Source organism: Lepidochelys kempii, chromosome 5 (assembly GCF_965140285.1).
Source record: "Lepidochelys kempii isolate rLepKem1 chromosome 5, rLepKem1.hap1, whole genome shotgun sequence".
In the NCBI taxonomy this organism is placed as follows: Eukaryota; Metazoa; Chordata; order Testudines; family Cheloniidae; genus Lepidochelys; species Lepidochelys kempii.
The window spans coordinates 62,540,058-62,563,090 of NC_136384.1; the positions used below are offsets into that span (position 1 = coordinate 62,540,058).

General features: G+C 40.3%; 1 protein-coding gene across 1 annotated transcript in view; it reads left to right on the plus strand.

Annotated features, from left to right (window-relative positions):
- The window catches only part of LNPEP (leucyl and cystinyl aminopeptidase), a 107,530-nt gene that overhangs the window by 40,899 nt on the left and 43,598 nt on the right, over positions 1 to 23,033 (plus strand). The window contains exon 2 of the mRNA XM_073344573.2: positions 16,792 to 17,632. Coding sequence (XP_073200674.1) covers positions 16,792 to 17,632 — 841 coding nt within the window. The remainder of the gene's footprint in view (positions 1 to 16,791; positions 17,633 to 23,033) is intronic.

Genomic DNA, 23,033 nt, shown 5'->3' on the forward strand with positions numbered 1-23,033 from the left:
GAATTCTAGGGTACAGATGTGGGGACCTGCATGAAAGACTCCCTAAGCTTATTCTTACCAGCTTAGGTTAAAAACTTCCTCAAGGTACAAACTTTGCCTTGTCCTTGAACCCTATGCTGCCACCACGAAGCATGTTCAACAAAGAGCAGGGAAAGAGCCCACTTGGAGACGTCTTCGCCACAAAAATATCCCCCCAAGTCCTACACCCCCTTTCCTGGGGAAGGCTTGATAAAAATCCTCACCAATTTGCATAGGTGAACACAGACCCAAACCCTTGGATCTTAAGAACAACGAAAAAGCAATCGGGTTCTTAAAAGAAGAATTTTAATTGAGGAAAAAGTAAAAGAATCACCTCTGTAAAATCAGGATGGTAAATACCTTACAGGGTAATCAGATTCAAAACATAAATAATCCCTCTAGGCAAAACCTTAAGTTACAAAAAGACACAAACAGGAACATACATTCCATTCAGCACAACTATTTTACCAGCCATTAAACAAAAGAAAATCTAATGCATTTCTAGCTAGATTGCTTACTGACTTTTTACAGGAGTTCTGGAGATCATTCCTGATCTGTTCCCAGCAAAAGTATCACGCAGACAGACCCTTGTTTCCTCCCCCTCCCCTCCCCCCAGCTTTGAAAGTATCTTGTCTCCTCATTGGTCATTTTGGTCAGGTGCCAGTGAGGTTATCCTAGCTTTTTAACCCTTTACAGGTGAAAGGGTTTTGCCTCTGGCCAGGAGGGATTTTATAGTTCTGTATACAGAAAGGTGGTTACCTTTCCCTTTATATTTAGGACTGAGGCTTCAACCAGTATTGGGGGACCCACTGTGCTAAGCCCTGTACAAATGTATAGTAAGATACAGTCTCTACCCCAAAGAGCTTACAGTTTACATATTCAAGATTAAATGAAAGCGTAGAAAGATTAAGTGACTAGTCCAAGGTCGCCCAGCAGGGTAGAGCAGGAATAAAACCAGAGCCCCAGTCCAGTGTACTAGCTGCTGGACCCCACTGCTTTTCTACTGTTGACGGGACACATTTGCATTCTTAACAAATGTTGGGAGGAGTACTGCTGCTTGGAAAAAGTGGAGTTACTATAGTCAGAATCACCTGCCTTTTGGTTTCAGTGCAAAAATGCTATGTGGTGTTTCAATTTTGATTTAAACTAAGCAAATTTTAGCAAATGGAAACTGCAAATGTTGGGTAAACTTTTAGTGTCACCAGCAGCTTGAATCTCCCATAATCAGAGAATTGTTGTAGAAAAGAATATTTGACTTTCTGGATATGTAATATTTTGGATTATTTTATCAGTTTTAATATGTGGGGCTCCAGTTCTGTCCCACCATGAATCTGTCTTGTCATTGGAGCGTGTTGTGGGTTTTTTTGTAGAACTTGATCTGTGCAATGGTCTCTGTTACCAGGCTAACTGCATATCTGCGTCCCCCACTCCCCCCCCCCCCCCCCCGTCTCTCTATAGCACATCCCCTCTCAGGCCTCAAACCATAGCTACTCTCTCCGGGTGGAATCACACAATTCTCCCATTCTCAGACCTGGCCCTGGTGATCAGCTGTGATTTCTCCAGCAGCCCCGATATATGTTCGGTGTCCCCCAGCTCTCTCTCTGGGAGCTATGACAGTGGTATCTAGTAACCAAACAGTCTTCTTAAAGTATTATTTTATGTAGAATCACATGATAGAGAAAAATATTGTAAACAATAAATCTGTTGACAACACTAGTTTGCCAGATGGCTGTCCACCTTCCATGTGGCAGTGCTGATAGGTCTAAGCTTTCTATAGATGCCCTGGGACAGTTAAGGTCTCACTCTTTCTCAGTCTCTTCCTTTAACTCACAAACCAATTATCTCTCCCCCTGAGCTGGGTGAGTGTTTTTTTTAAATCTTGCCCAGTCCTTTGATCCCTTCCTTTGTAAGAGAACAAGGCCTTCTTTAACTATCTATAGCCTTTTGGTCAGTTAGTTCCCAACACTGGCAAAACAGTGGTGTCACTTCAGGTTGGAACCTAAAGTAGGCTATTGTCCTCTAACTGCCCCCAACTGTTTTTTTTTGTTTTGTTTTGTTATAGTCAGTGTTGCTTCCTTTCTTGTTTTTTCCCCAAGAGATACCTATTAAGCCAGATCAGTACACTCATACAGGAAAGTCTAATAACCCCATTTATAGAAACTTCATCTCACTGAGCATGTCCAATATGGTATTCATAAAACTACTGCATATCAGTATTCTTAATTTATTACATACTTGCTGTTGCAAATGCAGAGCTGCTAGCTGTCTGCAGCTCTGGATTAAAATGGTCTGTATTGAGCCATTCCGGCTTGGGGTGGGATGTAAGGGCTGGCTTCAAGTGACATTTTATATCTGGGGCAAACTGGTTCAACAGTCTTCGCTATGTAACTTTTTGAGAAGAAAAATCTAATTACTGTGTCTAATTTGTAATTAGGAAAGTTGTTTTCAATAGTGTGCAGATTTTCACACTCCTTATATCCTCATATAGCATTTTTAGAAATTCGTTTCCAAGAAAGATTTGCCAGATCTAAAGCTGGTGAAAATGGGTTCACTCTCTTGCACTAGCTAAAGAGCGGACTGTCTAAATGCGCCAGGCTTTAAGCAGAGCTTTGCGGATCTCCCTCTTAAGAAAAGCACATGCAGGGCAGATGCAATCCTAAGCACAAAAGGGGTGAGGGTGGGGAAGAGCTACTTTCCTGGGACAAAGTACTCGTTCCATGGATTGAGCATGATACAGAGACAGCTTTGCCTCTTATAGAGAAATAAGACCGCAAATGAGTCTAAAGACTAACAGTGTGAAAGTGAATGAATTGCAGGTCTCTCCTCAGTAATTTTTTTATCTGTTTGCAGTGCACTTCGAGAGAGATTAAAATAGAGAGAATTAGAGTAAAAACAGCCCCCCCCCCCCGCCATCCTAGGAGAAGCAGGTGTAATTTTGTAGTTGGGCAGAGGGAAGTCTTCCTAATATTAAGTTCCTTTAGAGATGGTCGTGTGTGTGTAAAAATGTTGAATTTCATAATTACTACTTCACCTTTTAAATGCCTATATGGTCTCGTTCCAATCCCTGCAAACATTACATGTGTCATCCTATGGTTGTCTAATATTCTAGAAATCCAGTGGATATATTCAGTTGGATGTTGTCAGAGTAGCCATTCTAAAAGCTAGTCTGTAAATACAGGTCCACTGGTGTGCACCACATTCACGAATCACAGCTAGACTTTTCCTTCACTGTTTGTGACACTAGCCATTCTTAATAGGGAAGGTGCAATTTATATCATGGTAATAATTAGTAGTCCAACTGCTTTTTGCCTGATGACCTGAGGTTAGCTCTTTTGTATTGCACTTTTTGTTTGGCTAAGCAGTGTCTTTTTGTTTGGCAAAAACAATTGTTGGTGCAGCTAGACAGTTGGAAGTGTGCAAATGCTTTCCATGTAAGACTTTTTAGATGGAACTACTGCCAAGTTACAGTAGATCAGTTTGCTCAGTAGCCAAGACTTGGCCTATTACCTATCTCTGCATGTTTCTAAAGAGCCCAATCCTGTAATAGATAGATGCCCTTAGGCAACTGAGAATTCAGTGAAACTACAGTACTTGCATACATAAGTAATTTTATGTATATATGTGTGAGGGATCGGGGCCTTAATTACTTACAAAATTGAGATTAAGACTCGTGACCCAACCAGCAGGAATGGCAACTGCATATGGTTACCTGTGCAAACAACCAAATACTCTACCCAATTTGTCCATCTAAAATCCTAATCTAAAGAATAAAGTGGAAAGGAGAAGGTTTGTGCGTACTGATAGGCACTTGCAGTTTTAAGCCATTGTTTAATGGTACAACTACATTTTCAACACAAAGGTCTCTTGTATTGAATAGACCTGACTCTTCAAGAGGAGGCTTTTTAGCAGCATTTTAAATAAACATCCTTTTTACTGCTGTTTAGTGTGTTAACTTTTTTTGTACAATTTGTGGGCAGTCTTTTATATTGAAAGCAAAAAAAAAACAACCCCTCACTTGATTAAGTGGTTGGTTGAAAGTAACAGCATTTGAGTCACTTCCTTTTCTTCTGGATTTTCGAAACACATCTGACTCTTATCTGATTTGTACATTTAGTATAGAATGTGTTCTTTTCTTTATGGGGAATGTTAAAATATTGTTTAGAAAAATAAACTTTACAAATCTGGAAAAGAGAGAAATCAATTTTTTATTTTTGGGATTCATTTTGAAATGCTAAATTTTTAGGACACGGGTTAACTGTTTGGTCTCTTCCATTTCCAGAGGAAGTGCTACGAAGATGTCAAACATCAAATTACACTCAGCAATACTGGGCTTCCTTATTTTTAAGTGTTACAAGAAAATTTTTGTCATACAGGGAAGACCTAAACTCTACATATTGCTCATTGAGCAAAGAAAAAGTAGTTTAAACCAGTTGTGTAACTGAAGAAAACACAAGAAAAAATGTAAACAATATTTTTATTATGGCCATTAGTAAAAGTCCAGCCAACAGTATTGTTCAGGAAGCAGTTGTACTTCAGTGGAGCAGAAATATGATTTGGGTTTATGTAGAATCCATCACTGCGCTATCTACAGTCCTTCTGTCAGTGCTTAATTTCTAATTAAAGTGGTGCTGGGGCTATGAACTGCCAAGCCTAGAAGTACTGGGGCTGAGCCCCTGTACAAATTAAGCACTGCCTTCTGTATATCTAATTTTTTGTATGAAGGTTGAACTATGTACTTGGATGTTATCATGCATATGCCTGAAGTTTAATCTATGCCTGTACCTGACAGGTGTGTAGCTTTACTGTAGTGAAAATGACTGACTGCTTTAATTATATATTGTGGTGTGGAGTGGAGGTGGATGAAGTCTCAGTTACTACAACAGGCAGGTTTCACCTAGAGCTGTGTAAATAACTGTTTGTTTACTGGCTATTCTGGGGCCTGCGGATTCATGTCTGGTCAATGTGAATTTTTTTTTTTTCAACTTTTGACAAACTGAAAAATTAAAAATTTATTTGGGTTGGACAAAATGTGTTTTGAAAACCAAATGTAGTGCTTTATTTCAAAGCTTTCTTAATTTTGAAGAAGAGAAAGTAATTTCAAATCAAAACATTTCATATTACTACTTTAAATAAATTATTTGGGTTTTGATTTTTCTTTCTCCTGATGAAAACAATTTGGCAAATTGCCAAAATGTTTTTGTTTGACCTGAATCTGCCTCCCTCAGTTGGTGGGGTCTGTGTATCTAGAAAAAGTCTTGTCTGAAACTTTGCATGTGTGTGTGTGTTTCTAGCTCTAAGTTCAGGTATTTCAGGCAGCCAGTCCACCAGTGCTCCCTCGCTGTTCCCCTCTCCCTTTATCCCCTTCACAGTCATCTAAAATAAGGACAGCTTTGCTTTTTTTTTTAATTGAATTGCTTTATTTTGTTGTAAAATATTAGCGATTCCTATATTTTTATCTTAATTAAATATTTGGTTAAAACTTAATTTAAAATTACATCTTCATGCAGAAAGAGGAAACTGCCACCTTGGCTCAGTCCTTTCTAAAGTGAAATGAGACTTCTGTTTGAAAGGGACTGAGTAAAAACATCAGGATTTTGGTCCATAATGTGTGCTGAAAACTTTCACTGTCATTGTAAAGCAAACTTCTATGTGTTAGGATTTTGGACCCTGATCCTTCTTCCTATTAAATTGACATTAGTTTTGCTATTTGCTTCAATGGAAGCAGGATCAATTCATTAACAAGTAATTTTTAATAGGTACAATGCTTCTGTATTTCCAGTAAAAATTTCCTTTTAAGCAGTGCAGCTTATTAGACATTCATCATCAAGTTAAGGAATGTATTTTTTGGGGGAGATTTTTCTCCTGAAATCTAACCCTCCTAATCTTTCTAAAATTCCCACTGGCTCAAACCTACAGAAGCATACCCTGGAGACTTTGTATGAGTGAAATATGTTTTTGTTCCTGCCATGAATGCTAATCTTTCTTCCCTATCAAATTTTAAGAATAAAATGTCCTTTGTGAAGGAGAAACTGCTTGATTCATATACTTATGAAGTAAATGTAAAGAATACATATACTTAAATGTATTGTTGATTTATCTCAACAAACCCACAGAGTTTCTGTAAATATTATGTATTAGCAGTAACCACTAACTTCACAGCAACTGGTCTATTGCTCGATATTGATAGCAAGAAAAAAGCTATGTTCGGACACAGTGTACTATTTGTTTAGTTCCTCCATTCTGTGTCTGCCCTCAAAGTTCTTTATATAGTATCCTCCTCTCTGTCTCTGGGAAGCACTGCACAGAGAGCTTCTAAGAGGTTTCACTTTACTTTTACAAGGAGTCTTAATGCAGATTGATAGTTTAGTTGTGCATAATATCCTCCTTTCTTTTTCAAGAGAAGCAGTTTTGCTGCAGGCATTTTAAAGCAAACCTATTTTTCATAACACAGGCTATCCCATTACAGTAAGTACTATTACTTGAGTCTCATCACCTTTTAACACCAGAATGTTGTAATTGTTTTAAGGAATTGCGTACATTTGTCTTGGTTGTAATGACTTCTGTTTTCTGTTTTTGTGGTTTCTGTTTTATACAAACAACCCCCTCTCTTCCCCAAAAAATCACACAATACTTCTGATATTTTAGGGATTTTTTGTGGATGACGGTAAACAGTTGTGTTAGTGAGCACGTTAAGAATAGCAAAATTATTAGGATATCAGTCTTTTGCTTCTAATTTCTATCATCAGTTTTTGGTGGCCTTTTTGGGGTGACGCAGGGATTGTGCTAAAAGTAGAAAATTAATTGTTTTGACTATAAAACAGTGCTTCTAACTGTGACACTTCAATATCTCTGTGAAGCTCAGGCTGTTCGCTAGGCCATCTGTATGATGTGACCTAAAAGTGACTGACACAGCCATAGGCCAGCGACTTCACAAAGACCACCAACATGTGCACACTCTGTGGGTGGGTCTGTCTTGAAGTAATGCATGGCTGTGTGTTAGCAACATGCTGTATCTAGTTTCCATTCTGTTGTAATTTTTCTTTAGCTTTGGGACTGCTTGCAGAGTAAGGGAAGGGAAATAAGGTGCACAATAAGTATTGTAACTGACGCCACTACAGGGTGGTGTGCTTTCCGCATATCCATCTCTTGAGCTGTCTGGTCACAAGCCGTGTGTTTTGGGAGCTGAAGATGCCCCAGGTCTTTGGTGGGTTCGCCTAAAATAAGGATTACTTTACTAGCGCGGTCATAAACAGAAATGTGCAAAAAGCACAAATACTTTCAATTAAAAGAACTGATTTTCCAACAGTTCCTAACCCAGCACATAGGGGCAGTTTGTTACTTTATACCCCTGTATCAGTCTTGTTAAGGCTTCCTGTGAACCATTATCCTTCTGTGCACAATCAGTTGTCCCCATGCCTCATGCTTACAAGACACTGTGCTGTATCCTTCTTCTGCAGCTATTACTGGTCCTCTTTCCCTGTCCTGCTCTTAACTTTCAATTCCGTTCTGGAGGCTATCTAACCTTCCCTCTGCAGCCATCTCTCAATTGTTGGCTACCACTGCTGCTCACTCACAGCTTCTGGATGTCTCCCAAGAGCCTGGTCTCCCCTAAACCTGGGATATTAATTCCTTTTTTGTCTAGGGAATTTATGGAGCACTTTATTGGCCAGAGGCTGAACTGGGCACCCCAGTGCCCTCTCTTGGCTAGATCTTCCTCTTCCAGCTCAGCCATACTGGAGATCCTGGAGGAGGGAACCCAATCATGAGCCAGTAGGTTCATTAGAGATTCAAATTTCCTGTTTTATCTTCAAGCTGCTTTTCCTTCATTAATAAGACAAATACAATATTGATCTTACAAAATTGAATCTGCATCCATTTAGCAGGGACAAAGTCCACACACCTTGTTTAACATACGTACTGTTTGTTAGCTAAAGGCCAACGTTTTCAGTCCTGGGTATCAAAGTTGGGTATGTACAGCCATGTTTAGAAGAAGCCTGACTCTTTCAGAGTTGTTGAGCACTTGCAGCTCCCATTGAAATCCCTCTCACTGACACCCAATCAGTCCGCTGTCCTTAGTTCAGCCCTCCCCGTTCCAGCTTCTATTTCATAATTTTGGGCAATGGCTTCCTTTCACCCTCTTAATGTTAGAAGTGTGTGTTGCTTTGCTCATCTTGAATTCCTCGGAACGTCTGGTTTCTTTGGGTTTTATTTCTTTAATTAATGACACCTCTGTATGTCTTTTCAAGCCTCACAATTAGACCATCACTAATTCTGACACCCAAGTTTCCTAGTTACTCGATCAGGTGAAGTCACATGTGCTATTTGCTCTGTCAAAATATAGTAGTATGCAGCCTTCTTGTAGCCATGGTGATCCAAGGATATTAGAGATGCAAGATGGGTGAGGCAATATCTTCTATTGGTGACCGAGACAAGCTTTTGCATTTACACAGGTCACTGCACTCAGTATGAGAGCTAAATACAAGGTGGAGCAGATTATTGAGCTGTAGCACTCTGAGTATATTTTCCAGACCTGAAGAAGAGCTCTGTGTATGATCAAAAACTTGTCTCTTACCAACAGAAGTTGGTCCAATAAAAGACATTACCTCACCCACCTTGTGTCTCTAAAATACAGTACGGAAGGGAATTATGGCATTCAACTTTGCATTAAACGCTGGATTTTTAATCCTGTCTATTCTTTTTCACTAATAACTGTGTAAAATGTTACCTTTAGAATTCACATCCGTTTCTTAATGCCTAGTTTCTTTAGAATGAATTACCGGTATATGTGGGAAATGTGCTCTAGAGTGGGTGCATAACTGGTTGAAAAACAGTACTCGGAGTACTTACCAATGGTTGGATGTCAGACTGGGAGGATGGATCTTGTGGGGTAGTTTAGGGGTCTGTCCTGGGCATGGTAGTAGTCTGGCTGGTGGAGTGAAGAATATGCTTATAACATTTGTGCATGATTGCAAGCTGGGAGGGTTGCTAGCAGTTTGGAGGACTGAATTAGCTTTCAAAAGGACCTTGACAAATTTAGTCTGAAATCAACCAAGTTAAGTCAATAAAGACAAGTGCAAAGTGCTACATTTGGGATGGAAAAATTAAATGCATGGATACAAAATAGGGAATAACTGGTTGGATATTAGAACTGCTGAAAGGGATCTTGGGGTTACAGTGGATCACAAATTGAATATGAGCCAACAGTGTGGTGCAGTTGTGAAAAAAGGCTAATGTCCTTCTGGGATGTGCAATGTAATACACTGGGGATAAACTGATCTTCTCTGCTTGGCAGGGGTGGGGTCTCAGGTGAGTCTTGTGTCCAGTTTTGGGCTGAACATTCTAGGAGAGATGTGGACAAATTGGAGCATCCAGAGGAGAGTAACCATCAAAGGTTTAGAAAACCTGACCTAGGAAGAAAGGTTAAAAAACAAACAAAACCTCTGTGCATGTTTAGTCTTGAGAAAAGAAGACTGTGTGAAAGGGGGGCCTGACAAGTTTTCAGGTATGTTAAGGGCTGTTCTAGAGGACTGTGATCAATTGTTCTCTGTCTACTAAAGGTAGAACTAGAAGTAATGGCCTTTATCTGCATCAAGGGAGATCTAGGTTAGATGTTAGGATATCCTTTCTAATTATAAGGATAGTTAAGTAGTCATGGAATTGGTTATCGAAGGAGGCTGTGGAAGCCCTGTCTTTGGAGGTTTTAAGCAAAGATTAGATGAACACCTGTAGTCAAAGTATACGTGGTCCTGCCTCAGGGCTGGATTAATGACCACTGTACATTTTGATCAATTTTTATGTGCTGGGTGGCCCCTTTTAAAGAAACTGGCCTTTCGTCATTAATAACATTAACATGAATAAGCAACTGCTCTTGTTACCTGTTTTGCTATCTCTAATTTACCAGCCGAGCATATGAAATATTTTTAGTAGATTGGAAAATGTATATTTAGTCAGCAGTAAGTCTCTTCTATTAGCATGAAATCCACCCACTTCCTAGAGTGTCTTTGTATAGCATGGGGTGATTTATATTTGTGGGAGATGGATTTTGCCCTCCGACTTGTAGATAGGGTGTATTTAGACCACGCTTCTTTGGCTAATATTCTGGAATACCAACCCACTAGATACATGTAAACATGGATCAGATATAGACCATGTATTAAACTACAGCAATATAAAATTAACATGGCCTACATTAAATGGGTTAAAAACTGGCAAATGGACACGTTTCAATGTAATTGCAAACTGGGAATCATCACTGATGTGGTGTGTTTCTAGTGGAGTTTTGAAGAGATTAACTTTTTTTAAATCAATGACCTGGAAGCTTGCAGATGACCCAGAATGGTAAGTAATGAAGAGGACAGATTTCTGGTATACACCCATGTGGATTGCTTGGTAAACAGAGTGCAAGCAAACAATACACTTTTTTTTAATATGGTCAAACACTAAGTCATACGTGTAGTACAAAGACCATAGACCATATTTACGGGGAAATATCCTGGGAAGCAGTGAGTCTGAAAAAAACTTAGAGGTTCTGGTGGATAATCAGCTGAACGTGAGCACCTGGTGTGACACTGGCCAAAAAGGCTGATGCAATCCTTGGATATATGAACAGGGGAATCTTGAATGGAAATAGGGAGAATATTACCCCTGTATTTGGTGGTGGTGTGACTGATGCTAGAATATTGTAGCCAAGTCTAGTGTCTACATGTCAAGAAAGATTTTGACAAATTGGAAAAGGTTCAGAGAAGAGCCATGAGAATGATTGAAGCATTAGTAAATGTGCCTTATCGTGATAGACTCAAAGAACTCAATCCATTTAGCTTCATAAAGAGAAGGTTAAGGGTGATTTGATTGTTCACCGTGTAGATACTTAGACTGCAAATATTTGATCTAGCAGAGAAAGGTATAACAGAATCCAATGGCTGGAAGTTAAAGCCAGACAAATTCAGACTGGAAATAAGGCATACATTTTTAACGGTGAAAGTAATTAACCACTGGAAAATTTAATAAGGGTTGTGGTGGATTCTCCATCACTGACCATGTTTTTCTAACACATGGACTGGAAATTATTTTGGGGAAGTTCTGTGCCCTGTGTTATAAAAGAGGTTAGAGTAGACAATCAAAACCGTCCCCTCTGGCCTTAGAATCTATTAATCTGTGTTTATTTGCTCTTTGCCTCTGGAGGGCATTAATTTTTGTTTGAAGCTTTCCATTCCTGCTAAAGAGGAGCATACAGTTTCCCCTATAGTGTGAATACCAGCAGACAACTTTACCTCTAGCGGCAGTCAAGGTGTCTTATTTATTAAAATAGTATAAAGTTACAGCAAACTTGCTCTATTGTATGTTTGCATTGCTTACTATATTTTGAAAAGTTAAAGTGCAAAAGACTCCTGAACAACAAAACATTCCCCCCCCCCCCAAAGCCATTATCTTGCTGTCGTGTTAAACACAAGCCTACCCCTTGCAGAAACAATCTTTTGCATATTAGGATCTGTGTCTTTGTGTTTTGTACCATACTTCGAATTTGAGAATTGAAACCTTGCAACTCAAAGTGCATTAGCTGAACAGCATTTAAAGTATCAGTTCCTCAAATTTACTCCCTTTTTCATATTTCTATGCAAAGCTTTGCATATATACCCTGTATTTTCAGTTGTTAAAACAGAAAATGAAAAGGAGTACTAGTGGCACCTTAGAGACTAAACAATTTATTTGAGCACAAGCTTTCGTGAGCTACAGCTCACTTCATTGGCTGTCTCCTCACTGTGTTTTCAACTGAATGCATCTGATGAAGTGAGCTGTAGCTCATGAAAGCTTATGCTCGAATAAACTGGTTATTCTCTAAGGTGCCACAAGTACTCCTTTTCTTTTTGCGAATACAGACTAACACGGCTGCTACTCTGAAAACAGAAAATGTGATTCTAGTCTGAGACAACAATTTACACCAGCATAGTTCCTATCTTTGAAAATCTGCTATGGTGCATGCTGTTCCAATATGTTATACTGGCTAGTGAAGAGGTGCCATGCATCTTTTTTTTAAATCCTCATTAATTGTACACCCTCTGCCTCTTAAGTCCTACAGGGAGGCCAGGCAAAAAGAACACTGTTGGCTCAGTAGTCTGACACCCAGCAGGGTACTGGGTCAAGCCATTTGATTATAGACTAGAAAGCCAGAAGGGACCACTGAGGTCATCTAGTTTGACCTGTATAATACAGGCCATAGAACTTCTTTAAATTTAATTCCTGTTTTGAACTAGAGCGTACCTTTTTAAAAAAAATATCCAACCTTGATTTTAAAAATTGCCAGCGATGATGAATCTATCACTACACTGGTTAGATGTTCCACTGGTTAATTATCCTCACTGTTAAGGATATGCCATTCAAATTGAGGTCCCCTGTGATCAGGTTTTTTTCCTACACATTATAGATAGGCGCGTGAGGAGGCGGTCATTCTATTCTTTAGTGTGATTTGGTGATCTACAGCAGAAACCAGCTGGTACCCCATGAATATTGTAAATTGGAGCTATGTTGTAACAAGGTTTCAGACAGCTGTGTTGTCATGGGTTGCCTAAATTGACTTGTTTGTAGGTCAGCGGTTTACAAATTGTCTAATACGGCAGACTTATTCTGCAATTTTAAATATTCACAACAGTGAAACCAACTCTCCTTCTCTTATCTTTGTGCTCTCCCAGTCCTGGGCCATCTGTGCACTGAGTGACCTCTGGTGTAAGCTAGAGCAGTGCTACTCAAAGTGGTGGTCCGCGGACGGGTGCTGTTCCGGGAGCCATCGGCACATGGTTGGGGGGGGGGGGAATTGCCGGTCCCCCACATCACAGCACTGAGCTAGAGGAGCCTAAAGGCTGACTTTTCCATATGCTGTTTGGTCTGCCAATGGCCCCAGAGGGGCTGGCAAGTAACTAGGGATTCCTGGGTCAGAAGGACACCCTGTGTACTGGAGGGGGGTTGCAGAGGAGTCAGTATGCCGTTTCTGCACCATCAGAATACACCCTATGTTAGCTATGGTGATTCTCAGGGCTGCTTAGCACTGGTAGTGATGTGCAAAGTAGTCCTAGAGCAACAGGGCCATTTATTCAGAGACTCTTGTCCATGTGTCCTTGTGCTGGGTTCTGTGCTTCAGTCTCGGTTTCTTGGCATGGTAATGTAGAATTAAGTCTTGGGGTTTAAAGCACTTGTAACTTTGGGAACTGCTGTGATTGCTGAGTGGCTCTATACTACTTTTATCTTGGCAGATGAAACTTCTCCCACTTGTATTCTCCTTTTCTGCGTTTGTGAGTCTTGACTGGAATCTAGCCTTATGTGAATTTAAAGTAATCTTTTTTGTCAAGATTTGGCTATGCTTCTCCCTGCTACTGGTGTTTGGTGTGAAAGAGGACAGTGAAGTGTGAAAATACAAAGATTACAGTCTTGTTGTTCAGGCCTAGAAAGAGGCCCTACATACAGCTTGCTTAGAATATTATATATTCTTTGCCCCTTTTATTTTTGCTAGTATGGAGAAAAACAAAATCTGCAGCTTATCTAGACATAAATCTGTATTTAAAGCTGGTTCGCCTCAGAGTTGTTCCTGTAAAGCTGTATGATTCCACTGCCTGCATCAGTATGTATCTCAGGATTGGTAACTTCGATGACCTTCAAGTGCTCTGTTACTTGTCTATGTGTGTTCCAGTGGAAATAGTGTGAGTTGTGCTCTTTATCTGAAGTTGTGACTCGTTAACATTGAGTTTGAAAAATGGCTGTGTGGTTTTTAACAATAAAAACAAGCCATTTTTCTCCTACTAGCTGGATTGCCTCCAATTTTTGCAAATAATTCTAAGTGGGTATATAGGGGGTGGGGTTTTTGTTTGTTTTTTTTCTTTTTTATAAGAGAGGCTGGCATTTCTCTCTCTAGTTCAAGCGTGATTAGTTTGGCCTTCTATCTTCATTTCTTAGGGAAAAGTTCTTTGTAGTCTCAGGTATGCTCTGTGGCCCAAATAATTTTTTGTGTATATCATTTTGAGGTGAATTTGACAATTATATGAGGTAGTTGGCTTGGGAGCAAAGAGGGAGAACTGCTTTTTGAAAATACTGTGTAGTGGTTCCCAACCTTTTGAAATCCCCTTTGCAGAAGAGTTGTGGATGGACTTTCTGCCATGTCTCTTGCCGTGTACTAACTTGGCTTCTGCCATCTATTCTTTTTTCTTTCCATTTTTCTCTCTATATTTATCCTCCTTCTGTCCACTAGTTTTCTTCTTATTGATTCTTTCTCTTCTGAGTACTCTTTTCCATTCCTCACCCCTTCTCCACCCCCACCTCTAACATTATTATATGTTGTTCAGGGCAGGTGTTGGTGGGGCGTGGATGTGTGCTTTAATGGCTGAGTCATGTACATGAGCGCTGTGTTTGGGGCTGCCTTAAAGCAAGAGGAACAATGGATGACTTTGAAGAAGTTGCTTATTACTTTGTCTGCAGACATGACAGCATGTTCACATTTGAGACACTGGGAGAGCAGGACCAATCCAGGTTCATGTAGCCTTTCTGCTCCCACTACTCCTCTCAACTGTCCCCAACCTCCTGGTCTAGTCTGACAATGCTTAGTCCCCCTCACTAGTCTACCCTCCCTCTGTTTGGAAAACACTGGTTCGGTGGGTTGTGGGTGTTGGCTCTTGATGTTTTAAAGCTGTTTTATCCAAGAAACTTCAGATTGGGTTTATTAATCTGTCTTTGAGGTGAAGTGCATGGGATTATATTTGAGGAGTGGGGAGTTTTATTTTAGAGGCTGTTGAATTGAAATATAACCTAGAGGGGAGAGGGTGAGATCGAGTGGACTGACCAAGAGAGAGTTGGTAACCAGAAACCACTGAGTTCTATTCCAGTGTTCTCTTGCAATGTTAGACAGTATGAAAAATAAAATACATAAAATAAAAATCTATTGTTCACCTAGCTCTAGCTGAAAGGTCACGTTCTATGCCACAGAAACTCTCACTTTTGTAGAACTGCTCAAGGAAACTTTATTTTTTCCTTGTGAAATTTTAACTAACACTTTCTTCCCCTCTGTTTTCATTTAAAAATAAATTGTTTTCTTGAGGGGAGGAAGGGGAAGATAGAAAACCTTTCAACCAGCTAAACATGTCTGCTTTCTATGGTACCTATATGGCTAAGAAACTTCCTTCCCTCCAAGCTGTGTCCTCGTTAAATGATCAGCTAAAGCCCTAGTTGAGCTTCAGCCATACGCTTGAGTCTCTTCCTATTCAGTCAGCGTAATGCTTAAATGTGCTTAAACATGTGCTTAAATGTAAGCTTATGCTTAGGATCTTTATAGAATTGGGGCCTATGGTAACTGGAGGGCTATTATATTGCACATGTTTTCTTTTTCTTTTGTTTACCTGACTCTGTCATCTCCCCAGATGGGAGTCCACACATTTCCTGAGTTAAACATTACAGTATTTGAATTTAAATAAAATTTGAATCAAGAGACGAAATGGATCAAAACAGTGTCTAAATGTGTTTCTTGGAGATAAACTTCTGAAAGCAGCAGTAAGAGGAGTTAAACATAAATTACGGAAGTCAGAACAAAATACAAAGCTGGTATTGGGGGTTTCCGGCACAAAGGAGATTCAGAGTTGTACCAGTCCACAGCTGTCTCTTTCTCCACACCTTTCCCCGTTCTACTGGCTTTTCTCAGTCTGTCTCCTCCAACACTTCCAAAGTCCATTTAAAGTTAGTGTCTTTCCACTGACAACAGTGGGCTTTGCATCAAGCCTATGGTGATAACAAGTCCTTTGTTCTCTCCAAAGCCACCTGCTTTCTGGTCCCTAGGCCTTGCATCAGCTCTGTCCATGCAACTTGGATTGGGAAAGGATTCCTTATTCCCCGTGTCCTTTGTAGCTGGTTGACCAAAGTATAAATTAGTTATACAGAAGTTAGCGTTGTAGCCATGTCGATCCCAGGATGTTAGAGAGACAAGGTAGATGACATATCTTTTATTGGACAAAATTCTGTTTAGTGAGAGAGACAAGCTTTTGAGCCACACAGAGCAGCTCTTTACATATGTTTCATGTCTGTTATCTGTCACTCTTGTAAAAAGTGACTCTTGAATTTGAACAATACATATAACAATTCATTAATTATTAGGGTCCAGATTTATGGAGATGGTTTTACTTTAGTAAGCACTTTAACTTCTTTTTATGCACAGGCTTTTACCAAGGACATAGGGACTAAATCTTAAACGAAGAGCGCAGTTGAAAATGTAGTATATTATTATCCTTTTATATAAAAGGACCAGATCCTCTTCTAAAACAAAATAGTGGCTTGATATTTGTCTTCCACTGGTTTAGCAATCGGCACTTTGCTAAATCCTTTCTGTGGCACAACTTAACACTGAATGTGGACAGGGCAGTTAGTGTGTTTTTAAAAATATGGTTGGCTGTGGTTAACTAGAGGATCATTCATGTTCTTACACATGTCCCTCCCCACAAGAAAGGGCAAAATCATATTGGTAACAGTATGTTAAAATTTTAGTTATGCAGTTTCCCAGACTAGATAAGGCCAAAGGGTTCCATGAATGTTTCTAGGAATGTTGTTCAAACCAAAAATCATCATTATATGCCGAGATATTTGCAAATATTCTCCAGAATTGGAGCTCTCTCAGTAAGAGATGCTGCATAAGTGCTTTCCATGCTCCACTACTCCCACTCAGTAAGTTATCTTTTGAGTTGTAATAGCAACACCTTTTTAGTTATAACGTATGCTCTTTTTTTCTCTCCTCCTCTTCTCCCCACCCAGATCGAATTCAGTTGCCCAGGAATATGATTGAAAACAGCATGTTTGAGGAAGAACCTGATGTGGTTGACTTGGCAAAGGAGCCTTGCTTGCATCCATTAGAGCCTGATGAAGTGGAGTATGAGCCAAGAAGTTCACGACTACTGGTGCGTGGCCTTGGAGAAAATGAAATGGATGAGGATGAAGAGGATTATGAATCATCAGCGAAATTGCTGGGCATGTCTTTCATGAACAGAAGCACAGGTCTCCGTAATAATGCAGCTGGCTATAGACAGAGCTCAGATGGATCATGCTCAGTGCCCTCTTTAAGGACCATGGTAGTTTGTGCAGTAGTTCTTGTGATTGCAGTTTCAGTAATAATGGTGATCTACCTTCTTCCCAAATGTACCTTTACCAAAGAAGGCTGCCATAAAAAGAACCATACAATGGAACTGATATATCCTCTAGCAACTAATGGAAAGAGATTTCCGTGGGCAAAAACTAGGCTTCCCAGTAATGTTATACCGCTACACTATGATCTTGTCTTACAGCCAAACCTAACAACTACAAAGTTTGCAGGTTCTGTTCAGATAACTGTTAATGTAATTCAGGTCACTTGGAATATCATACTTCATAGCTCAGGACTTAATATCACCAAGGCAACACTGAGTTCAGCAGGTTGGAATCAGGCAAAACCAGTTGTAGTCCTGGAATATCCAATACGTGATCAGATTGCAGTTGTGGCCCCTGACGCTCTACTTGTTGGACAGAACTACACCCTCAGTATAGACTATTCATCTAATTTATCAGATACCTATTATGGGTTTTACAAAGTCTCCTACAAGGATGAACATGCTGAGAAAAGGTAGGCTTATGAATAACTCTTCTCATCCCTGTATTTCTAGGTTGTTTTGTATGTACTCATGTCATAAATATAAAGGGAAGGGTAAACACCTTTAAATCCCTCCTGGCCAGAGGAAAAACCCTTTCACCTGTAAAGGGTTAAGAAGCTAAGACAACCTTTCTGGCACCTGACCAAAATGACCAATGAGGAGACAAGATACTTTCAAAGCTGGCGGGTGGGGTGGACAAAGGGCTCTCTGTCTGTGTTTTTTGCCAGGAACAGAAAAGGAATGGAGTCTTAGGACTTAGTAAGTAATCTAGTTAGATATGTGTTGGATTCTGTTTTGTTTAAATGGCTGGTAAAATAGTTGTGCTGAATGGAATGTATATTCCTGGTTTTGTGTCTTTTTGTAACTTAAGGTTTTGCCTAGAGGGATTATTTATGTTTTGAATCTGATTACCCTGTAAGGTATTTACCATTCTGATTTTACAGAGGTGATTCTTTTACTTTCTTCAATTAAAATTCTTCTTTTAAGAACCTGATTGTTTTTTCGTTGTTCTTAAGATCCAAGGGTTTGGGTCTGTGTTCACCTATGCAAATTGGTGAGGATTTTTATCAAGCCTTCCCCAGGGAAGGGGGTGTAGGGTTTGGGGAAGATTTTGGGGGAAAGATGTTTCCAAGCGGGCTCTTTCCCTGTTATATATTTGTTAGATGCTTGGTGGTGGCAGCAATAAAGTCGAAGGGCAAAAGGTAAAATAGTTTGTACCTTGGGGAAGTTTTAACCTAAGCTGGTAAAAAGAAGCTTAGGGGGTTTTCATGCAGGTCCCCACATCTGTACCTTAGAGTTCAGAGTGGGGAAGGAACCTTGACAACTCATTTGCACTTGATTCATTAATTAAAAATGATGATGGGGGAAGGGGAGCAATGACTTGGATGTGTGGTTTTTCTCACTCAGCACCTGGGCCCTGAAGTGTATAGCAAAGGAGTTCTTCAGGAGTCAGTCACTAACAGAAAATCTGTCTGAAAATGAGCAGGGTTTTTGCTTTATGTAAAAAAAGTTCCTTAGGAAATACAACTTTCCCTCTGTTTTTAATATTAATTCTTCATGTTGATAGCAATTTACACAAAGATCAGGTGCAGCGGGGGAGAGTAAAGCAGAAGTTTTCCATGATTAGAATCAACACTGCTTCAAGAATGTCTTGCATAGGTTGGTTCATTATAGTGCAGACAGTCCTTCAGTTCAGTTCTGTTACCCGGCTTGTAGATAGATATCCTGTTAGGTTGTATTAATTTAGGTCCTTTCCTGGCTTTCTCTCAAATATGTTTTTTGTGGTGGTGGTGTTAATGAGTCACTACTGCAGAGTGATTGATACTCTTAATCATGAATGTTGTTGATGGGGAATTTGTCCAAAAGACCACTTGGTCTACTTCTTACTAAGTCAGTAGACAATCACAAAGGTTGTACTAAGCACCTTCCTTCTGGTCTCCTTAGAAGTAGGTAAGTAATAAAGGTTTGATATTTTTCTCCATAGGTAGCCAGGTTGTTATAGCCTTACTCACATAAAATAGTACCCGACTCCTTGAGCAGTCTCATTGATTTCAGTGGGGCTACTTGAGGAGTAAATTAATATTGCAGTGTGGCACAAGCTGACCAATCAATAATCTTTTGCTGCCTGCACCTCTTAATTAATGATAAATAAATCCAGATTTAAAATTAAGTCTAATCCATTTTAAAAAGAAAACCAGCTAGTGTAAAGATTATTTATTTTTAGTAGAAAAGCAAGAGAGCTGCATAGTGGAAAGATGTTTTGCTGAGCTTTCGCTATTTAAAAAAAAATCTAGTTTACTTAACTAGATGATGCAGTTGATCTCCCTTCCTCTTCCCATAACACACTAACAATGATAAATTTTAAAAGGCAACACATTAAAAAATGTCAAAGTAAATGCTTTTTGATGTCACTTAAAATTAACCTGTAGAACTTATCACCATCAGGATATCATTAAGGCAAATAGCTTAATATAGACAAGAAAAGGGTTGTATACATCTTGTCATTTTAGAAGAACTTCTGCTGCTATAAAAACTGGGGTACACTTGCAGTTTATAGACTGCAACAGTACATGCATTGATCACCATCTAATAGGAAGAGTCCTCAAGTAACACAGAGTCCTCCAGTCCCCAAATGATATGTTCTGTTGTGGAACTGGGCACATCACAGTGGGTTTATGACTTTTTTTTCTTTCTAAAGCACCTGGCTTTTGAAGACAGAGGTCTGGTCTAGATACCATTGGTTTGTTCCAGTTTGGCTGTGTCTGGCTGGCCAATTTTTTGAACGGTCAAAACAAGTTCCATATTTTCCTACTCGGAAAGAAATCTTATCCATAAACATCAAGGAGAGGATATTCATACGCATATGGTGAAACTCCCTCTCTGGAGGTTACCTGGTAACAGATATTTTTCCCAGTGTTGTAGCCAGCTGTTGATCTTTCTTCCTTATTCTTTTGGCTTTGAATTAAAATAACAAAGATTTGTTATCAATAGCATTCTCATGCTAGTGAGCCAAAGATCACTATAATCTGAGTTGTCCATCACATCAAAATATCATACCTGAAAGATTAAATAAAATACACTGCCACAAGAAGAAGCTGAGAACACAGGCATTACAAGGCAATATATGAAATGAAATAAAATAACTGCAGTCAGAGCTTAGAAGGCAAAATTCATTTATGCCAATAATTGTGGGCAATGGGTTCCATTTTGCTTTCATTTTCTATTCGGTTCCCTTTCCAAAAAGCCTCCCTTCATTCTCTACATTTAATTTACTTCATCATTATCGTTTTTAAAAATGCAGGCTTTTGAGGGGTGAAACTGACCTGTGTTAGTGTGTGAATGATAAATTAGCTCTCTACATTCAGATGCTGTGTTTATCAGGCTGACATCAAAGAAAACAAACCATTTCCTGATCTCTTGAGAGGGAAGGAGATAGAATTTTCTTCCCTCACCCCCTGTTGGCATTTTCTTCCTGTTGAGGATGAGGGGATAGGGTAAGTTGTCTGTTGAAACATTACCATGCATTCAAAAACATGAGTCAGACCCTGAAAAATCTTTTTATTTTTGAACCCCATATATTCTGGGTTATTTTTTTTCTTTTGTTTTTGAGATCTGGGTTTCATGTCTTTCAAGCTTTATTCCACAGCCATGAGAGCGAGAAACCTACTTTTAAAAAAAAAAAAAGTTGAAATTCTCACATAAACGTATGACTCCAGGAGCAGGGGCTTTCAGAAGAAGGCCAGATAACACAAGTCTTATATTTAAAATCTCAGCAGTTCTTAATCCTACAGTTTTTCTGTTGAACTAAACAAGAAGAGCCAAACTCTGAAAGCACTTCTCACAAGATTGTGCAGTGTCTTAATGGCAATCAACCTACACGCTTTAAGAAACTGATACAAGTAGGTGTGTCAGTAAGAGATTTAAGTTAATGGACAATAAAATGTAGTGACTTTCCAAGGCTTGTCTGTCTGGGTCAGAAGAAAGTTCAGAGAGGCAGCTTTGGAAAAGGTCACCACTCCTGATTAGCTGCACAGACGGTTGCTAGTGCCAAAGAAGTTATGGGGGGCAATATAGCTGTAAGAGGAAACAGATGTGTGCCTGGAGGAACAGGAAGGAGCCAGTGGGTAGACTTGGAAAGAGCCACAAGATTGAATCAGAATGTGACCCTTTTTTTAGAAAGGACTCTGCAGCTCTTCCACTTTCTGGGTGAACAGCCTGATGATAGCTACTACTGTACCTTCATGTTGTCACAGCATAGCTGTGGGATTTAGGAAAGTGTGTAAATTGCTATCAGTAGAAGGTGTGATGTCTGTGTTGGGGACACGCTTTCTCGACCACTCTGAAAGATCGAAAGGAAGATAGAAAGAAAAAAGTATTTTGGTGCCATGTTTGGAAGATGTGTTGCAGTCTCCTATTTGCTAGTCTCCACCAACATTTATTGGGCCTGGCGAAACAAAGATTCTAGTCAAATGGAGTTGAACAGGATTCCCTCCCTGCCTCTGTTTATGTGTTAACTTTGTAGTGTAGATGAGCTCTTTAAGTCAGCTTAACTACATCTCTCAGAGCTGTGAAAAATTTCACACCGTGTGCAATGTCATTAAGCTGACCTAAGATCTGGTGTAGATGCTGCTTGGTCAATGGAAGAATACTTTTGTCAACCTAGCTCAGCGTTTCTCAAATATAGCCACCAGGGAGTTTCTCTGTGGTCACAAGAGCCTCCTGGGTGGTGATGGGGGGCAACGCATCAGTCCCTCACTTCCTGTTGCTCCTGGATGTGCTGCCCTGCACCACTTCTGAAGACAGGTGGGGCATGATACTGAAGGAGCAAGGTGGGTTCTCTACCTGTGAGGGTTGGTGGGGTTTTGGCTTCAGCCCTGGAGTGGTTGGGACTTAAGGAGCCTGGCTTCAGCCCAGGGCTCCAGCCACCAATATCCAGCTCTGGTTGCAGGGTTTCAAGCACTGACCCCAGCTTTGGTCACATGGCCCTGACCTTCAGTCATGGGGCTTCAGGCTCTAACCCCAACAGTGCGGTGACTGGCTGTGATTCCTGGCGCTGATCCCGGGCTGTATGGTGCCGACCCTCAACCCAGGTGGCGGGTGCCTGCCCTGGTTGCTGACCCTTGGCTCTGGTGGGTGCTGGCCCTGGGCACCAGTCCTGGGTGCAGATCTCCAGCCCTGGTTGTGTGGCAATGGGAGCTGACCCTGGGCTCTGGCGGGTGCTGACCTTCAGCCCTAGCTGTCTGGCAGCAGGCTTCTGCCCCTAGCCCCAGCCGTGTGGCAGCAGGTGCTGGCCCCAGTCACTGACCTCTGGCCATGTGGCAGCAGGCACTGATCCCTGGCCCTGAGCACAAATCCCCAGTCCTGTAACGCAGCAACTGGTGCTGAGCCACTGGGCTCCAGTAGGTGCTGGCCCAGGGTGTTGACCCTCAGCCCCGACGCACAGTGGCAGGGTCTCCCATCTATCCCCCCTGGCCTCCGCTGTCTCCCCAAGCCCTACATCCATCCTCCATGGCCCCTGCTGCTCCCCATCCCTCCATCCAAGTCTTAATTTGCCAGGACTACTTGTGAAAAGTGATATTAACACAGATACAAGTATCACTTTTCTTAGCATTATTTTTATTATCTAGTACACAAACAATCCCTACATAAATAAATTACAATGATTTGGACATGTATATGTGCATATTTATTAGGGCTGTCGATCAATTGTAGTTAACTCACCTGATTAATCGCAGTTAATTTTTTTGAGTTAATTGCAGTTTTAATCACACTATTAAACAATAGAATTCCAATTGACATTTATTAAATATTTTTGGATGTTCTACATTTTCAAATATATTGACTCCAATTACAACACAGAATATGAAGTGTACA